Genomic DNA, 15,891 nt, shown 5'->3' with positions numbered 1-15,891 from the left:
AGGCGTAGATCCCAAATAAACTTTTGAAATGTTGCATTTCTAGTATCAACACTAAAGTTTCTTTTTCGATAGTGGAATATTTTTACTGTGTTTTGTTAAACTTCCTGGAGAAGTAACATACTGGATGCTCTGTATCTCCATCTCGGCATTGCAACAAAACCGCTCCTGTGCCCACGTCACTGGCATCTACAGCCAGGTGAAATGGCTTTTCAAAATCTGGGGCAGCTAACACTGGAGCAGTCTGTAAGATAGCCTTAATATTTTCAAAGGCCCTGGTGCAAGTTTCCGTCCACTTAAAATCTTTCTTTGGACTTAATAAATCGGTAAAGGGGGCTGACCACTGATGAAAAATTCTTACAAAAGCTACGGTAGTAGCCAACCATCCCCAAGAACCTACGTAGGGCACGTCGATCACAAGGCAGAGGATACTCCTGGATCACACTTACCTTAGCGGTGATGGGCAAGACTTGTCCTCTGCCCACACTCGCCCCAGGTAAGTGACTGTGGCTTTGCCAAACTCACACTTTGCCAGATTAACTGAGAGGTTTACGTCGGATAGCCTGCGAAAAACGCCTCTAAGCTGGTCTAGATGTTCAGACCATTGCTTACTGTAGATCACCAAGTCATCTAAATATGCCTCACATCCGGACATGCCTGCAAGGACTATATTAATGAGACGATGGAATGTAGCTGGCGCATTCCGCATCCCGAAAGCCATCACATTGTAATTCATAAAGGCATCAGGAGTGACAAAGGCAGAAATTTGCTTGGCCCTAGCTGTCAGGGGAACCTGCCAGTAACCCTTTAACAGGTCCAGTGTTTCCGCTATGTACAATTGGCTGCGGCGGGCCGCTGCACCTTGATTTTTGCCGCCGCACCTTCAGGAATTCCTGAAGGGGGGCCGTGGCACGGGTAACTTTTTGAAAATTATTTTTGAAAATTATTTAAAAAATAGGCTAAACCAATATTTTTTGACGTTGAGTGGACTCGAGCCTGGCATGAACCGCTCCGACGCGCTATAATGACACCAATCTATCACCAGCCACTCAGGAGACTTAATCAAACGCATCCCCCGCCCACCAATCTATCACTAGCCAATCAGGAGACTTAATCAAACGCATCTCCCGCCCACTTGTGTCCGCGTCTGAGACGTTGAATTTTCACAGAAGGAGGGAAGTTGTTGACTGAGGTAAGACTGTGTGATAAATTAACGAACGAGTAAGAGAGGAATTTCAACATATAGGGCTTAAGTTTGTTGCCATTAAATAAGCATTGCTTGTACAGTAACGTTATGTCGTTACAACGTTGACCCACTTTTAACGTGCCGAGTACCGACTGTAGCCGCTAACATGCTAATGAACTTAGCTTGCTGTCAAAAGTGCAAAGACTTTAAATTGCTCTGTGTAAATTAGAAAATGGCACAACTTCCTCTGTAGCCGTCAGCTCAACTTGTCTTGAGTTTTGAGCCAATCACAGCAGGGCAGCACTGTGGCCTGAGGTAAAACACGATAGTTTAAGTTTGTTTAAATTACAAAAATGAGTAACCCAATGACTGTCTCATATACTCTTCATATACTCACACTGTTTAAGTAATGCAATAAAACAAATCTTTAAAAGTGGAATTTACTCAAACTGTTTGCGTAGAATGAACTTTGGGGTTAACAGTGTAATAGTGTTGCAGTGTTCTGCAAATTTGCAATTTAATATTTCAGATCTTGAGACATGAAAGTGCTATTTTAAAAAATAAAAGGTCAGAAAATGTTTTCTTTGTCGTCTATTTAGTTCATTTTATTTCCTCAATAATTTTCCTTGATTGAGAAATGGGTCTGGGCTCTTATGGGTTAATCAGTAGCCTGCATGCTAGTATATGTTCCATTTACAGTCAAACATTCTGATGAACTCCAGGATCAATTTTGATTAATCAAAAATCTGCGTAGTAGTACAGTCTGAAGATGCTCTTGCACATTTGGTGTCAATTGAACAAAAATTATGGGAGGATATAGGTTTAATAAGTTTTACAGTTTTTGAAGTGAGTGATGGATTGATAAGTTTAGATGTCTTCAATATTTTCTTATCTTCAGACATAATATTGTAGATGTTTCTTTACCTGCTTGATAGTTTTGACCAGGACTCCAATCTTCCTCAGAAGAGTCATTAGTCCTTAAATTAAATTCATTATAGACATGAACTTAAAATCATTGTTTTATTTTATGGCCTCGGTGCCCTGGCTTTTGGCCTTCGTGCCCTCGGCATCAGCAGAGCGTTCGCTTTCCACACTTCGTCGACTGAAATCATACCTCCGATCCACAATGACACAAAAGAGACTGAATGACTTGATGAACTGCCACATTCACCGTGACATTCTGGAACAAACTGACATGACAGCCATCACAAAGAAGTTCGTGCAGGCCAATGACAGACGCAGGCAGGCCTTTGGGAAGTTTTAAGGGTAAGTCATTGGTTACTTCTATTAGCACCGCCGAGTGCACTGCTTCCTCTGTTTTCAGTGTTTCTATACTGCATTGGTACTGATACAAGCAAGTTGTTTAAGTTGAGTTAGCCTACTACCGAGGTGCTTTTGTTGTGTGCTGTTGGCTGTTTTAGCATTTTATTCTGCGCAGTTATGTGCTGGCATGTTGTGGGCTAAAGTCATGACTGATGGATTAATCTATGTATAGCCTTCTGTGCTGTTGGCTGTTTTTATCCTCGTACTGGGGTGGGACGTCTGAGCGCAGGTCTTGCCACCGCACCTTCAAACATTTTCTAGGGGAAACACTGAGGTCTATTTTACTAACAAAAGTTGCAGAGCCTACACGGTTGACACGGTCATCCATCCCTGGCAAAGGATAACAATCAGGCACTGTGATTGAATTAACTTTCTGTAGTCTGTACAGAACCTATGTGTTCCGTCAGGCTTGTTGACTCCATGGGCTCGAACTTGGTTCGGCTATACCATTAGCAATCATGTATGCCACCTTGCGTTGCAAGATAGCGCGCTTCACAGGGTTAACCCTATACGGATGCTGTTTAAGTGGTCCCTTGTTGCCAACATCAATGTCGTGCTCTAAAACCATGGTTTTCATTGTAACATCGCTGAACGGTTGGGGAACATTTGCTAGCATGCACAAGATGTCAGCTTTTTCAGACTGTGTTAGATGCGATAGACGGTCCGCCATTACCGACAGCATTGCGGAGTTGTTAAATCGGGCCTCAAAAGCTCAGCGCAATGGAGGGACGTCCGAGTCATCAGTCTGGAACAACGAAGACAACACAGCGGAGTCAGTACTGTCCGGTAAGTCAGATTTACACGTCTGTGTGTCAGCACTACCCGTAGTGTAATATGGCTTTAACATGTTGATATGACACACACGGGAATGCTGGCATTTTATTAGGAGTTGCGATTATGTAGTCTAGATCTGATATTTTCTTTTTCACGACATACGGGCCATTAAATCGAGCCTGGAATGCTGAGCCTCGCACAGGTAACAGAACCAGTACCTGGTCTCCAGGTTTGAACCTGCAAGTCCTTGCTTTTCTATCAAACCACTGTTTCATTTTAACTTGTGATGTTTCCAAATTAACCTTAGCGATTTCTCAGGCTCTATGAAGCCTGGTACGAACATCGCTTACATATTGTAACAAATTATGAGAGGCAGACTTATTCAGCCACTGATCTTTAAGTATGGTTAAAGGGGTGCGTATATTGTGGGCAAATACGAGCTCTGCTAGAATAAAGCCAGTTGATTCTTGTAGGACTTCTCTAGACGCCATAAGTAACCATGGAATCGCCTCCTCCCAGTCAGTACCTACATCTAAGCAGTAAGAACACAGTTTTGAAGGTTTGATGGTATCGCTCCAAAGCCCCTTGGCTCTTGGGATGGTAAGCAGACGATGTAATGTTTAATTTGGAACGACTTCAGAACCTGGGAGAAAGTGCGTGACATGAAATTGGTTCCTTGGTCACTTTGGATGATTTTTGGCAGGCCAACCAAAGAAAAGAATTTTAGTAACCCCCTGGTCACCACTCAAGTGGTAACTTTTTCTTAGGGGCACAACCTCTGGGAAGCGAGTTGAAGTGCACATTATTGTGAGTAAATATTGATACCCGCTCTTGGATCGTGGGAGTGGACCGACACAGTCTATGATTACCCTCTCGAACAGCTCACCAATGGCAGGTATCGGATAGAGAGGAGCAGAGGGAATAGTCACATTTGGTTTGCCACCAACCTGGCAGATGCGGCAGGTCTTACAGTACTGTTTAACATCGCGCTTTAGTCCTGGCCAATAAAAATAACGAAGTATTCGGTCATACGTCTTATTTACTCCTAAATGACCAGACACTCAATCATGCGCTACACTCAAAATTTCACGCCTAGTCTCTGATGGCACCACAATCTGCCGAACCTCACTCCACTCCTCGCCAGTTTTATGTGGCTTCCATTTCCTCATTAACATTCCATCACTGAGGAAGTAGCCCTGACATACATTTTCTAGTTGCGACTCAGAGAGAATAGAATTAAAACACGGTTCAAAGGTTGGATCACACTTCTGAGATTTAATAAGTTGTTCCCGAAACAATAAAATCTCAGAACCCGTTTCTATTTCCCTCTCCACAGACATGGGCCTGCTGTGTTTCCTGGTTGAAGTGGGCTGGAAGAGTCTCTCACACTCCTCTGGACAAGCTATAAAACTACCACTTAGGTCCACATCGTTGAGAGGAGTCTCTTCCCTTAACCTTTTGGTGTGTGACCTAGTTACAACACTAGCAGGAAACACATCCAGAAACCTTTGTGCACGCTTGTCTAGTCCCTCTGAAATAAGTGGCTTAGACACTACTACTGGCACAGGGGGAGTATCAGCACGACTCCATACACTTCCACCAGCCAGATCGTTTCCAAGTATAAACGTGACACCAGGGACTGGCAAGGAAGGCTGTACACCCACAATCACGTCACCAGAAACTAAATCGCTCTCAAGATGGACTTGGTGCAGGGGTACCTCCACAAACCCCATCTTGATGCCCCTGACCAGGACACTACTGCCAGTCGCAATTTTCTCAGACAAGGGTAGCAAACCACAAAGGAGGAGCGACTGTGCTGCACCTGTGTCACGCAGGACGTGCACAGACATTCCTTCCTTGCTAGGCACAGAAACAGTCCCCCTCATTAGAAAAGGTTCATAAACTGTCACTTTGGCCTTACTCTGAAAATGAAGTGCAGGTGATATGGCACTGGAAGTGGAATTAACAAGACCAATCGGCTTCGCAGATTGCTTTTTCTTTAAAACTGGACACTCCGCTATTATATGACCAGGTTTTTTACAACAGTGCACGTCTTCCTTCTTAATATGTGCTTTTTGTCTTTGTTCCGGTCTTTTATTCAACAATGATTTCTCTCTTAAACAAAACCTGTCTCTACCAACCCGATGTGTCAGAACATACTCGTCCGCCAGTACAGCAGCCTGTGCTACTGTAACTGCTTTCTGTTCAGTCACATATGTGGCAACAGCCTCTGGAAGACAGTTCTTAAATTCTTCTAGAAGAACGAGATCTCTTAGCTGCTCTTTAGTAGCAACATTCTGTGACAGGCACCAGTGGTCAAATAGAGCCTCTTTTTCCCTGACGAATTCCACAAAGGTCTGAGACTCAGATTTTCTAAGGTTGCGGAATTTTTGTCTGTAGGCTTCAGGCACGAGCTGATAACCCCGCAATATTGATGCCTTAACATCATCATAGTTACCACTTCGCTCCAAGGTTAGGGAAGAGTAGATATCTTGTGCTTTCCCTACCAATACACATTGCAGCAAGAAAGCCCATGATGTCTTTGGCCAATTCAGATGCGTGGCGACACGTTCAAAATGCAAAAAATATTTTTCCACGTCCTTTTCAACAAAAGGAGGCACCAATCTAATGTTACGAGCAACATCGAACATACAGTATTTAAATCTTCAGTAGAAGCCTCACTCTCTTGCTTAGCTTCTATTTCAAGTTTCCGCAATTGCAATTTAACCTCCAGCTCTTGCTCTCGGGCTCTAAATTGCAATTGCTCACATTCAAGGTCCAGTTGTTTTTCCTTTAAGGCCAATTCACCTTGTAATTCTAGCTCTCCAGTCACTTTAGATGTACGTTCTTCCTGCGCAGGTAATAATCCTTTGCCAATTAAAGAGCTCTGTAAGGCCGCTTTGATGGATTCTTTGGTGCGCCTCTCCGCAAACAAGAGCTCAAGTTCGTATGTTATGGACAGATTTAATAGTTGATCTTTCGTTAGTTGCGACAACAGCTTCACAGATGGCTCTTTGACAAATGCTTCTTCTGTCGACATTTTGTACGTATTTTAAAAGATGAACACAACAACTTACAAATAGGCTAATAAGGCACGCCTGCCCAAAAAACCCTAAATCACTAAAGCAGCACAACTACAACGAAACTACAGATGTAGCTAAACACTAAAGTGATCACTACACAATTGACCACAAATTTCAAAATCCACCCACAAATTCTCAAATCTGCTGGTTCAGATACAAATACCAGCAGCTCAGCACAGGCATAAGCCGGCACATTGCAATTTTTCACTATAATCTACGGCTTAATTAAAAACAAACGAGAAAGTATCTGATGAGCAAATTATTGCCAAATTTATTCAACCCAGTCACCAAAAAAAAAAAAAGATAAACAAAAAAAAAAAAACCAAACTACCTTCCTATCTCTTCAGCGGCTGACTCAGCTCGAGGCCTCTTTAAACGTTTAACTCGAGAGGACAGAAAAGGCCAATTACGCAGCCCAGACTGTCACTCCGAAACATGCCCCCTCCTGAGTTGTCCAACAAAAACAAACAATAAAATAACAAAAGACAAGCGCCAGACCAACGCTAATCTAACTAAGCAGGGTTTCTGAAAGACAAACAATTGCCCACCAGAGTACTTACAGGCTGTAGCATTCCTCAAAAGTCCCGCTGTCAACAAAACTCAAGTCTGACTTCTTAAGTTGATCCCGGACAAGCCCCCACTTATGTTACAGCCCGTCGGCACGGACTGTAACATAGAAGGGAGGTACACGCAAAAACGGCTCAAACAATAGTGGTAAATTTATTAAACGTAAACAAGGGATCAAAAACGGGGAAGGAAAAACAAACACAGGAGAAACGCAAAGCGGGCATGACGACGACTCGAATGGGGTGGTACGAGTGTTCCCAAAGGTAGCTGCATCACTGTGAGAATACCACCCTCACTGTGAAGCCTGGTGGCCGTTACATTATGGGGCACAGGTTCTCCTTCCAGCAGCACAATGACTTTAAAACACACTGCTAAACTACACTCAGGTGTTTTGAAACCAAGAAGATGAATGTCCTACAACGGCCTAAAGCTCGGAACCCAATCCACCTGAGAACCTGTGGCCATGATAAATCTGACAGAGTCAAGAAGGTTTTCCAAAAACTGCAGGATGATCCTGATGATAGTGGCAGTAAAACCAGATTCTATGCCAGGAACCCTGGGCATGAGTTGGTAACAGCCTGAGTAGGATGCCGGTCCATGGTAGGACACCCCCCACACACACACACACACACACACACACCTACACCTCGGGGAATATTTTTGGGAGGTGGGAGATAACTGAAGAACTCAGAGGAAACCCACATGGAAGAACATGTAAAACTCCACATAAAACGAGGGTTATGTATATAACCGCGGTTCTATGAGTTTCGGATGACCGCCAGAGGCGGTGCTTTCAGCACATGGATATCCATCACACGAACGTGCAGGTCGAGTAATAGTAACAACAAAGTCACGTGTGACCTGGGTGACGTCACCCCGTGACCTCGGCATAAAAGACCGGTAAACCCAGGAAGTGACCTCTTGGCAAATCTTCTCGTGTACACTCCGAGTGACTGCCAAGCTCTGGCGGTCATCCGAAACTCATAGAACCGCGGTTATATACATAACCCTCGTTCTATTTCGTTTCTACTGACCGCCAGAGGCGGTGCTTTCAGCACATGGATGACTAATACCAACCAGGTCATGAGGAGTGCCTACCCGTACCCAGTGCTGCTGCGACGGGCCTGGAATGACAGCCGTCGCCACAGGATTATGTGGGACGACATTGAGACGGTAAAACCTGGTGAAGGTGCAGCTGGAAGCCCAGGAGGCTGCGCTGCATATGTCTGAAAGGGGCACGCCCTTCAGTGATGCCCATGAGGCCACCACGCCCCGTGCAGAGTGCGCCCTGGCAGCCGGAGGAATCGGGAAGCCACTGTGCCTGTAGGCATGTAATATGGCCTCGACTATCCACTTGGATAGCCTCTGCTTAGAGAGCGCCAGACCCCTCGTCGGTCCTGTGTGGCACAGAAACAGGGCGTCACTCCTACGGAAGCCCTCTGTACGCGACACGTACACCCTGAGGGCGCGAACTGGGCACAAAAGTTCCGACCTCTCACCATGGCCCGCCTCGAACGCCGCAAGGCTAAGGGGCTGGTTGACGAAGGTAGCAGAGAGGGTCTTCGGGAGGAAAGAGGGGTTAGGCCACAGGGTGACCCCACTGTCGCCGGAGTGCCACTGCAGGCACTCCCCACTGACTGACAGCGCGTGTAGTTCCCCGACGCGCCTCGTCGATGTAATGGCCAGAAGAAAAGCAGTCTTCAGGGAGAGCCATGAAATGTCTGCCGTGAGCAGGGGCTCAGAACGGTGCGTCGCAGAGAGCCTGCAGCACCAATGAAGGTCCCATGTGGGTACCCGGCTCCGTCGGGGGGGTCTCAACCGGAGAGCACCCTTCAAGAAACGTGCCACCAAGGCGTGGGACCCCACGGTCCTTCCCCCAACTCTGGCATGCTGAGCAGAGATGGCAGCTGCATAGACCTTGATGGTGGCAGGGGTAAGACCCTTATCAAAGCAGAGACTGGCGGAACAGTCAAATGGTCGGCAGGGGGCAGCATGTAGGCTCCTCCCCCCGAGTTAAGCACCAGTTGGAGAAAAGCCTCCATCTGTTGGCATAGAGGGCATTGGTGGGGGGTGCCCGAGAGCTTGCAATGGTATTGACCACTGCCGGCTCACAAGGACCTCGCAGGGGGTCCGACCCTTCAGCGGCCATATCCAGAGCTGCAGACGGGCTGGATCCGGGTACCAGATCTGCCCTCCCAGCTGTGATAGCAGGTCAGTCCTCACTGGCAGGCACCAGGGGTCGCCGTTCAGAAGTTGCAGCAACTTGGGAACCACACTCGGCCCGGCCACCGGGGGGGCGACAAGCAGCAGCCCGTGGTGGTCCATCGCAACCCTGTGTAGGGTTGGCACGATCAGCAGCAGAGGGGGGGAGGCATACAGCAGTTGCCTCGGCCAAGCATGCGCCAGCGCATCCTGGCCCAGGGGACTGGGGCCGTGGAGGCTGAACCACAGAGGGCAGTGTGTCAACTCCTGGCAGGCAAAGAGGTCCACCTCTGCCCTGCCAAAACGTTTCCAGATGGCGAGAACCACCGCTGGGTTGAGTCTCCATTCCCCGGGATCGGGGTCCTGGCGGGACAGCAGATCTGCTGCCCTGTTGGCAGTGCCTGGCAAGTACATGGCACGCAGGCTCAAGAGATGTCGATGGGCCCACCGCAGAAGTTGGCCAGCCACTTCCAAGCACTGGAGGGACTTTGTGCCTCCCTGGTGGTTGATGTAGTACCCTACCGTAGCGTTGTCCGTCCGCACCAGAACGTGTCTGCCGGTCAGGCCTGGGAGGAAGTGCTGTAGGCCGAGGAACACAGCCCGTAGCTCCAGCACGTTGATGTGCTGCGCCCGTGCAGCACCGGGTGGAGGTGGAGACCGTTGAACCACCTCTGAAGCGGCGTAAGTCCAGAAGTCCCAGCGGGACCAGAGAGGAGGCTGCCGTAAGCATGCCCAGCAGGCGCTGAAAGGTCTTCAGGGCGAGTGACCTACCCCGTCCGAAGCGGCCAAGCAGTAGGCGGATGTTGTGGATCCTGGTCTGGGAGGGAGTTACCATCAACGACCTCGAATCCAGGTGCATGCCCAAGAAAGTCGTCTCCTGGCTGGGCACCAGCGAGCTCTTCTTGTAATTCACCCTGAGCCCCAGCTCTACGACATGCGAGAGCACAGTCGCGATGTTGGTGCGGGCCTGAGCTGCTGACCGTGAACAGACAAGCCAGTCGTCCAGGTAAGGCAGGACACGCAAACCCCTTGCCTGAAGTAGTGCCGATGCCGCTGCCGCACACCCGGTGAACACACGGGGTGCCAGCGATATCCCAAAGGGCGGAACATTGAACTCGAAAGCCTAGCCCTCGAAGGCAAACCGCAGGAACTGCCTGTGGTGTGGCACAATGGGAGCATGGAAGTAGGCGTCTTTCAGGTCGAAGGTGACAAACCAGTCGCCCGCCTGGATGTGGTGTAAGACATCCACTGTACGCAGCATGCGGAATCTCATGGTCCTCAAGTGGGAATTGAGGGACCTCAGGTCGAGGATTGGGCGGATACCGCCGTCCTTCGGAACCAGAAAATACCTGGAGTAGAACCCACCTTGCTGTCTCTGCCTGTCGACAGGAGAGACTGCTCCTTTCTCCAGGAGGGTGGCGATTTCCTGCCGGGGGACGAGGGACTTCCCCGGATGGCTCACAGTGGTGTGTTTGACCCCATGAAACGTGGTGGACGGCGGCAGAACTGGATGCGGTAACCCTCGGTGAGGGTCACCAGCACCCAGGGGTCAATCGCTCTCCAGCTTTGGAGCTGTTCGCTGGAAAAGCGGCCGACCGCCGGCGCGCTGATGTCAGCGCCGTCCAGAGCGCCCCCGTCGGTCACCATGGGGGCGACGAGGAGCAGACTGGGTGTAGGGGGCGGCACCGCGGGTCCGGGAGGTGGTGGGGCGGCGAAAGTCATCAACCCGTCTGGTCTCCTGGCGGGTGCGTGGCCGAGACAGAGTCGGTGTGGGCCCCCTGAAGGACTGGGCAGCATTGCCATGGTGGTGGGCCTGGCGGGGGCCAGCGAACTGCTGTTACGCCTAGATGACCTGGGCACTCCGATCCAGGGCTTGCTGAGTGGCTTCGCCAAACAGCTCCCCGGGGACAACAGGGAGAGAGTGCAGCACACGCCGGTCGGGCTCGGCCAGAGGGGACTGTGCCCGCCATATCTGCTGGCGGCCGAGGGTGAGATACGACATCAGCCGGCCCAGTTCCCGCGACGAGTAGGCAAAGGCCTGGAGCCGCGTCACACAGCTCCCGTGATGCCGTGCTCGTCCCCTCCAGCGTCTGGGGGTCCATGACACCTGGCTGGCAGAAGGGAACTTAAATAGGGCGAGAACGCTCCAAGTAAGTAGCCCAAAATAAACTATCAGGCGGAAATAAAAAATAAACGACCGGGCGAACACACCCGTGGTCGGGAATATTAACAAGGATGGCGCCGTGCGCTACAGAACTGATAAACAGCGGCGAGAAACACCGCTTTAATTTAAATGAATGAAAACCGCTTACCTGAGCGACAACAAACCGGCCTCCAGCAGCGAGGACACGCCTCGGAGGGCTAGTCAGCTAACTCCACCGAGCGAGAGCGCTCAGCTTAACGGAGTAACAAACAATACGAATATAACACACAAGACAGCCGGCCCGTGAGCAGGCCGGAAACAAGGCTACACAAAACAAGCGGTTGATAATATTAACAAGGATAGGCACTGTGCGCCACAGAACTGATAAACAGCGGTGAGAAACACCGCTTTAATTTAAATGAATGAAAGCCGCTTCTCAATGTTGGGCATCTGCAGGAGGCCATAGGTAGGGGTGTCCTGCATTGCCGCCAGGGCCCTGCAGTCACTAGGGAGGTGGGAAGGCATCTAGGGTCCGCCCAACACCTCTGTAACTCCTCGATGTATGAGGCCGAGGGCGGAACAGACAACGAGGAAGGCTATGTGGGACCTCTGAAGAAAGCGCTCTGATGCTGGGCCACCGGGGCGTGTCCAACCCCAGACGGGCCAATGCAGCCCTCAGCGTTGGCTGGATGGATGAGCATCCGCCTTCCGACGCTGCCACGGTGCCATGGCTGGTGGCCTGGGAACCGGCCGGAGAGGTGGAGCCGTGACCATCGGACCCACCGCAGTCAAAGCTCTCCGAAGCCCGGATCGACAGTTCATCCAGGCCGCGTGCATCAACGGCCGGTGACAGAAGCGGTGGTGATGGTGAACAGTCGGGCTGCCAGGCAGAAGGGGTGGCTGCGGGAACACTGCCCCCTGTGGCGGAGGCTGAAGATTCGCCAGCAGGGCCTTCATCTCCTCCAGCTCGGTGGACATCACCTCCACCTTCTGAGCCAAATCGCCCGAGCGCTTCTTTTTCGCCTTAGAAGCGGAGACGTGTGGGGGAGCCCACGGCGCTTGCTGGGCCCCGCTGCTGCAGCCGACACCGTGTCCTGTCCCCCCGAGGCCCGGGGGATGTCAGACGGAGAATCCAGCCGAGCCAGCCTGGCGGTCCGCGCAGCCACGCTCAGGCACATGCAGTCTGCGCAGGCCATGTCCGTCAGCCCCTGCCGCAGGTGATCAATACCCAGGCATGAGGGGCACTCGCGGTGGCCGTCCTCCGGTTCGAGGGGGACCGGCAGTTGGCGCAGCGAGAGAAGAGGTCCATGACGCCTGGCTGGCAGAAGGGAACTTAAAAAAAAAAATAGGGCGAGAACACCCCAAGTAAGCAGCCCAAAATAAACAATCAGGCGGTAATGAAAAACGACCGGGTGAACACACCCGTGGTCGGGAATATTAACAAGGATAGGCGCCGTGCGCCACAGCACTGATAAGCAGCGGCGAGAAACACCGTTTTAATTTAGATGAATGAAAACCGCTTACCTGGGCGACAACAAGCCAGCCTCCAGCGGCGAGGACACCGCCCCGGAGGGCTAGTCAGCTAACTCCACCGAGCGAGAGCGCTCAGCTTAACGGAGTAACAATACGAATACAACACACAAGACCGCCGGCCTGTGAGCAGGCCGGAGACAAGGCTACACGAAATAAGGCGGTTAATAATATTAACAAAGATAGGCGCAGTGCGCCACAGAACTGATAAACAGCGGCGAGAAACACCGCTTTAAATTAAATGAATGAAAACCGCTTACCTGAATGAAGACAAGCCGGCCTCCAGCGGTGAGGACACCGCCCCGGAGGACTAATCAGCTAACTCCACCGAGCGAGAGCGCTCAGCTTAACGGAGTAACAAACAATACAACACACAAGACAGCCGGCCTGTGAACAGGCCGGCGGCGAGGCTACACAAAATAAGGCGGTTAATAATATTAACAAGGATAGGCGCCGAGCGCCGCAGAACTGATAAACAGCGGCGAGAGGAACGCCGCTTTAATTTAAATAAATGAAACCCGCTTACCTGAAGCGAAAACAAGCCGGCCTCCAGCGGTGAGGACACCGCCCCGGAGGGCTAATCAGCTAACTCCACCGAGCGAGAGCGCTCAGCTTACGGAGTAATAAATCAATACGAATATAACGACAAGAAGAAAAGAGTTGGTGGACTTACCGCAGTTTCTTGGAGGGTGCATAAGCACAGCCCCAACCCTACGGGTAACGAAACTAACACAGCGCTTTGTCCAAATTTCAATCCAACTCGCAACCTGCAAACGCGAGAAGATGTAAGAGGTCACTTCCTGGGTTTACCGGTCTTTTATGCCGGGGTCACGGGGTGACGTCACCCAGGTCACACGTGACTTTGTTGTTACTATTACTCGACCTGCACGTTCGTGTGATGGATATCCATGTGCTGAAAGCACCGCCTCTGGCGGTCAGTAGAAACGAAATAGAACTGTAATGCAAGATCAGGATCAAACCAGGAACCCTTGAGCTGTGATGAGATGATGCTGCACCACCATGCCATCTGTTTCGTTTCACTTCATCTGTATTTTATCAGTTTTATTACATCATGTAACACCTTCTGAATTAATCCTGATTCAGTCTCTTGTGCATCAGCACTGAACATTTAAATGAAGTTTTAAATCGATTAATTGTTTAATATCAGAATCAGAGATGCATTTGTTTCAATGAGAAATGTTTGTTTTTCTCTCAGTTCTTTTTAATTATGTTTCTCACCCTCTCTGATAGCAGTGAATGGGGTTCCCTCCTCCTCCTGCAGCCGAATCACCTTTAGAGCCACCAGCTTCCCATTCACCCTGTATACACACACACACACACACACACACACACACACACACACACACACACACACGATACAGTTTGAGAAGCTGTGGACAGTCAGTACGGTGTTTGAGTGATCAGCCCAAATGTGGGAGTCAAGTCTTTACAAATCACACAGAAAATAATTCTAATTAAAATCCACAAAGTCATTCTAAAAGTATAAAAATGCATAAAACACGCACGCACACAAAACTCACTTGCTCTTCCCCTTGTAGACGGTGGCATATGAACCCTCTCCAAGCTTCTCCAGTTTCTCATAGGAATCAACTTTCCCGAACTTTGGACTGGTTGGCTGCACAGCAACATGGAAAAACACAGATTCTTCAAAATCCTCATACATCCTTATGCATCCTCAGATAACCATACAGAACCTCAAACACAGAAATTGCATAACTTCACACATATTCAAACATCATACAACCTCACACATTCTCATCCATACTCTCACAACCTCACACACACAATCATCACACAACCTCAAGTATTCTCACATCACAGCCTCACACATCTCCATTCACCTTCACACATCACACAATTTCACACATCCTCATCCTTCCTCACATAACCTCACACATCCTCATCCTTCCTCACATAACCTCACACATCCTCATCCTTCCTCACATAACCTCACACATCCTCATCCTTCCTCACATAACCTCACCCTTCCTCACATAACCTCACACATCTTCAGTCACCCTCATACAGCCTCGTGGCAGTGGGGGCGTGGTCAAACATCAGCTGTGGACAGAGAGGAGGCCGGTCGAACCAGCAGGTAATGTGTGATGATTCTTACCTGTGTCTAATTAGAGTCAATTTATTTATGTGTTTTGTTTGTGTTTTCAGGACACAGCAACACAGAGTTGTGTGTGTGTGTGTGTGTGTGTGTGTGTGTGTGTGTGTGTGGTTAAATCACTAAAAAGTGAAAGTGAACACACCTTTGAGTTGTCGCAAGCCTGTCTCCTGTCTTCTCATTTCCTCTGAACCATTAAAATGTTGCACTGGTGCTAAAACATGGGACTTGAGGAAGAAACACCGTTATAGAATCTTTGCCCATCGATAAGATTGTCCAGACCCTCACTAGCTTCCACCAAACCCAACATTAGGCCATTGTTGTGCTGCATACAGAGCAGGGGCAGTATTTCAAGGCTCTTCTCCAGGCCCAAGCTGAGGACTGGCAGGTGTTTGAGAGCCTGGTCCAGCAGCAGCTCCAGTCACGCGTTCCACGATGGGTCCACAGAATGACCCCAAAGCGTGCCTCAGGAGTGTGCAGTTGGTCAATCTCTCAGGGGGCAGTCCGCTTACTGTCACTACTGTCAAGGGGAAGCCCACCTCAGGGCCCAACAGCACCCTGCTGCTAACCTGCTGGAGTGCCCAGACCTAAAGCAGGCTATTTTAAAATGAATCAATCGCACCCCTGAACAACACCGTCAGTGCTTCTGCTTTGGCCTCCCACGTGCCTTTGCCCATCAGCTCTGAGACGCCTGACAAAGAACAAAGAGTATGATGCCACCGACGGGGATGGCAGAGTTGGACAGTGTCACCATCTGGCGTTGCTGGAAGAAGCAATTTGACAGGGAGAAGGCCATGTGTGGAGTTTCTCTTATCCCTGCCCCCCTCATTCTCATCCTCCACCTTCTTCTCTCTGCTCTCCCCCGTCCCTGCACCATGGAAACAGGCCAATTCCCTCAAAATCAGTTCCCTGAACCAGGGGTCCTCCCCATTTTGCCTCAGCCCCTCTCCTT

General features: G+C 49.7%; 1 protein-coding gene across 2 annotated transcripts in view; it reads right to left on the bottom strand.

The window, feature by feature from the left end:
• Positions 1 to 15,891, bottom strand: part of cdk14 (cyclin dependent kinase 14) — a 76,741-nt gene that overhangs the window by 48,873 nt on the left and 11,977 nt on the right. For both annotated transcript variants that reach the window (XM_060900552.1, XM_060900553.1), the window contains 2 exons: positions 14,347 to 14,441; positions 14,045 to 14,124 (listed from right to left, as the gene is read on the bottom strand). In XM_060900552.1, the coding sequence (XP_060756535.1) occupies positions 14,045 to 14,124; positions 14,347 to 14,441 (175 nt within the window). The remainder of the gene's footprint in view (positions 1 to 14,044; positions 14,125 to 14,346; positions 14,442 to 15,891) is intronic.

The sequence above is a fragment of the Neoarius graeffei genome, chromosome 19 (genome assembly GCF_027579695.1).
Source record: "Neoarius graeffei isolate fNeoGra1 chromosome 19, fNeoGra1.pri, whole genome shotgun sequence".
Lineage (NCBI taxonomy): Eukaryota > Metazoa > Chordata > Actinopteri > Siluriformes > Ariidae > Neoarius > Neoarius graeffei.
The sequence above is the reverse complement of the archived record's forward strand: the minus strand, read 5'-3'. Positions and strand labels throughout refer to the sequence as shown.